Raw genomic sequence first — 2,923 nt, forward strand, 5'->3', positions numbered from 1 at the left:
TAAAAAAAAAAAAAAAAAAAAAAAAAAAAAAAAAAGACAAACCCATATCCATGAACCACACATAAGCATATTTTATTGCATGGTCATGTAAAGGTAGAGAACTTTCTCCCAATCCTAGTGATAAAAGATTTAAAAAAAATCAATAATGGATATTGGTTTCAGGAGTATATGGGTTTTCCTCATTCTGACATAATGTTATGTTATATTAATATACTTTCTTTCTTTTTCTTTTTTTTTTCTTTAAAAGATGACCGGTAAGGGGATCTTAACCCCTGACGTGGTGTTGTCAGCACCACGCTCACCCAGTGAGCTAACCGGCCATCCCTATATGGGATCCGAACCCATGGCCTTGGTATTATCAGCACCGCACTCTCCCGAGTGAGCCATGGGCCGGCCCTTATTAATATACTTTCTAACATTATGTCACATTGTTGTTCTTTGCTTCTTTATTCTCTTTTTTCTTTTTTAAACCATGATGTAATATTTGATTTCTACCTTCTCCCTGACTGTAGATTTCAAAAAATTACTTATCACCTTCCATTTGTTTACAGTTTTTACTCCATTTTATTTTTATAGTAGTGGTTATCTCCTGCAGCTCTTTTTCTCATTCTTCTGCTTTGAATATGGCTACGTTTTCCTTCATTGGCTACTTTCAGGTGCAGAATGTCCAATTTTTCATCACATATGGAGTAAAAGGACTTAGATTAAGATTTTTGCATGTATGTCCCTATACTTTTTACTCTTCTCTAAGAAATGGCTATAGGCATGTGGAAGTTTTTCAAATAATAAAATCTCCTTTTTTCCACCCTAAACAGAGCCTCCCACAAACCACTCATTTAACCTAAATTCCTGTGCTTCTCAAAACCATTACTATACAGAATACTTCAGTCCACCCCTCCAGACGCCCCTTTCCTCCTGGTCTAAAATATTTGGTTCTGCAACCAAGGCTGTGCCCATCATCTTTGAAGAAGTTGTTTTTGACACCTTCTAAAATCAACCTGTATTTCCTCCCCAAACTCTGGAACACACACTCTCACTTGATCATTCATTGCTCACAAAAGCTGTAGTATTATGCACTGGAGTTTTTTAAAAACAGCAAAATAAAATATGGAAATATATATGTGTGAGTCTATCTAAGAAACAATATAATACATGTGTTGGATGTGAGAAGATGAACCAGCCTTGGCTCACGCACCTGTGGAAGAATTGCCCAAACCAGCTGAACACAGCCAAGGTCTGCTGGCTTTTACTCATTCTCGTTTTTGCCCAGGATGTGTTTACTAACCTGGGAGGCTCTGTTTTGGGTTTTCTTCTATCATCCATGGCTCTGCTCCTTTCTCCAACTTGAGGATCACCTCAGGTTTACTAATGCAGTGCCCTGTTAATGAGAAGTAACATATGACATTATAAAACTGCAAAGCCAGATCCTTGGAAGAATGACAAGAGCTCAGCTCCAGAAATTATACAATAAATAGGCCAATTTGGAACTTTTGTTAGATAGGGATGACATGTTTTTCATGAAATGTAATCTTACCAAATAGCAAAAAACCCTATAAACCATTCCTATTTTTATAAAAAAAAATAACAAAATGTTTCTCCTGAAAGTTACTGTAGCGTTTCACTCACCCAAAGACACCAGGCTGCTGTAGGTCTCCAGCATCACATCCCTGTACAAAGTCCTCTGAGCATCATTCAATTCCTGCCACTCCTCCCAGGTGAAGTCCACAGTCACATCCTCAAATGACACCAACTCCTGTAATGGCACATTGATCTCAACTCAAGCCACCAGCCCTGAGTCATGAAATATGAATCTCAAAGTTCACTCTTCTGCAAGTGTGAATGTCTTATGTGTTAAATAAGGTGCTGCTTTTCTGTACTCCATATAGTGGAGGGAAAAAAAACCCAGCAGGAATATCCTGTCACTGTAATAATATATTAATTACTAAAAATATGATTACAAACCTTATCTTATAGTTAAGAACCATCATTGTTGCTAGTGATAAAAGTATGAATAAAATGCTGCTTCTCCAAGAAGTTTATAATCAGGTATGAAGATGTAAGTATAACCTGAACCAGTGTGTTTGATAAACAAATTTAGACACAAGTTCAATAGAGAATGGGGTAAGAAAGGCAAAATAAAATTCTATGTTGTATTCTGTTTGCACTTCACTGAAATGCCAAAGATGTTAAGCTCTTCCACGTGAACCACATGTTCTCATGAATATGAGGCAATAGCAAAACTTCAGTCACAAGAGCAAAGGAAGACACCCCATGTTAATGGAACCACACATGGCACCATGTCTAGATGAATGCTCATGAGCAGAGATAAAAAATACACAATTAAAGAAACACATTATTGAATGAGCCTGCATTTAAATATTTGTCTATTTCAAACAGTAAAACATTATATGCAATTGCTGTCTCTTAATTACTAATAAACTGAAAGCATATACAAAAGCATTCCAGAATTTCCTTTGCACATTTTAAAGGATCGCTTGTGTCTGCATGAGAGTGAACACTGACACTTTGTAAACACAGGGTGTAAATAATGTGGTTGTAACTACAAATCAGTTACATACTAGATTCACAATTTAACAGTCATCAACCAGAAGAATGGAAAAAGCTTTTGAGAGCATCAGAGAAAACAGGGTGATGGAAGACCAGCTGTATTAGAACACAAAGCAAGGTTGGTTAGCTAGTTTACTTGGGAGAGCATGCAGCTGGTAACATTAAAGTCACAGGTTCAGATCCCTGCATGGGCCACCCAATAGAAGAAAAAATAAAAAAATAAACAACAGAGCAGTAAGCAAACAGAACAGGAAAGTAATACAGAAACAAAAGTAGAAAGACACTGTGGTATTAAATTCCTGTGCAGAAAATAAAATAGTGTTTTACTCTTAGGTTCTATATATAATTACAGCTA

General features: G+C 36.5%; 1 protein-coding gene across 3 annotated transcripts in view; it reads right to left on the reverse strand.

The window, feature by feature from the left end:
* Positions 1 to 2,923, reverse strand: part of LOC103595521 (zinc finger protein 717-like) — a 24,296-nt gene that overhangs the window by 4,643 nt on the left and 16,730 nt on the right. For all 3 annotated transcript variants that reach the window (XM_008578940.1, XM_008578939.1, XM_008578938.1), the window contains exons 2-3: positions 1,627 to 1,753; positions 1,286 to 1,378 (exon numbers count right to left, since the gene is read on the reverse strand). In XM_008578940.1, the coding sequence (XP_008577162.1) occupies positions 1,286 to 1,378; positions 1,627 to 1,753 (220 nt within the window). The remainder of the gene's footprint in view (positions 1 to 1,285; positions 1,379 to 1,626; positions 1,754 to 2,923) is intronic.

This window comes from Galeopterus variegatus, unplaced genomic scaffold (assembly GCF_000696425.1).
Source record: "Galeopterus variegatus unplaced genomic scaffold, G_variegatus-3.0.2 Scaffold1788, whole genome shotgun sequence".
NCBI classification, from domain to species: domain Eukaryota; kingdom Metazoa; phylum Chordata; class Mammalia; order Dermoptera; family Cynocephalidae; genus Galeopterus; species Galeopterus variegatus.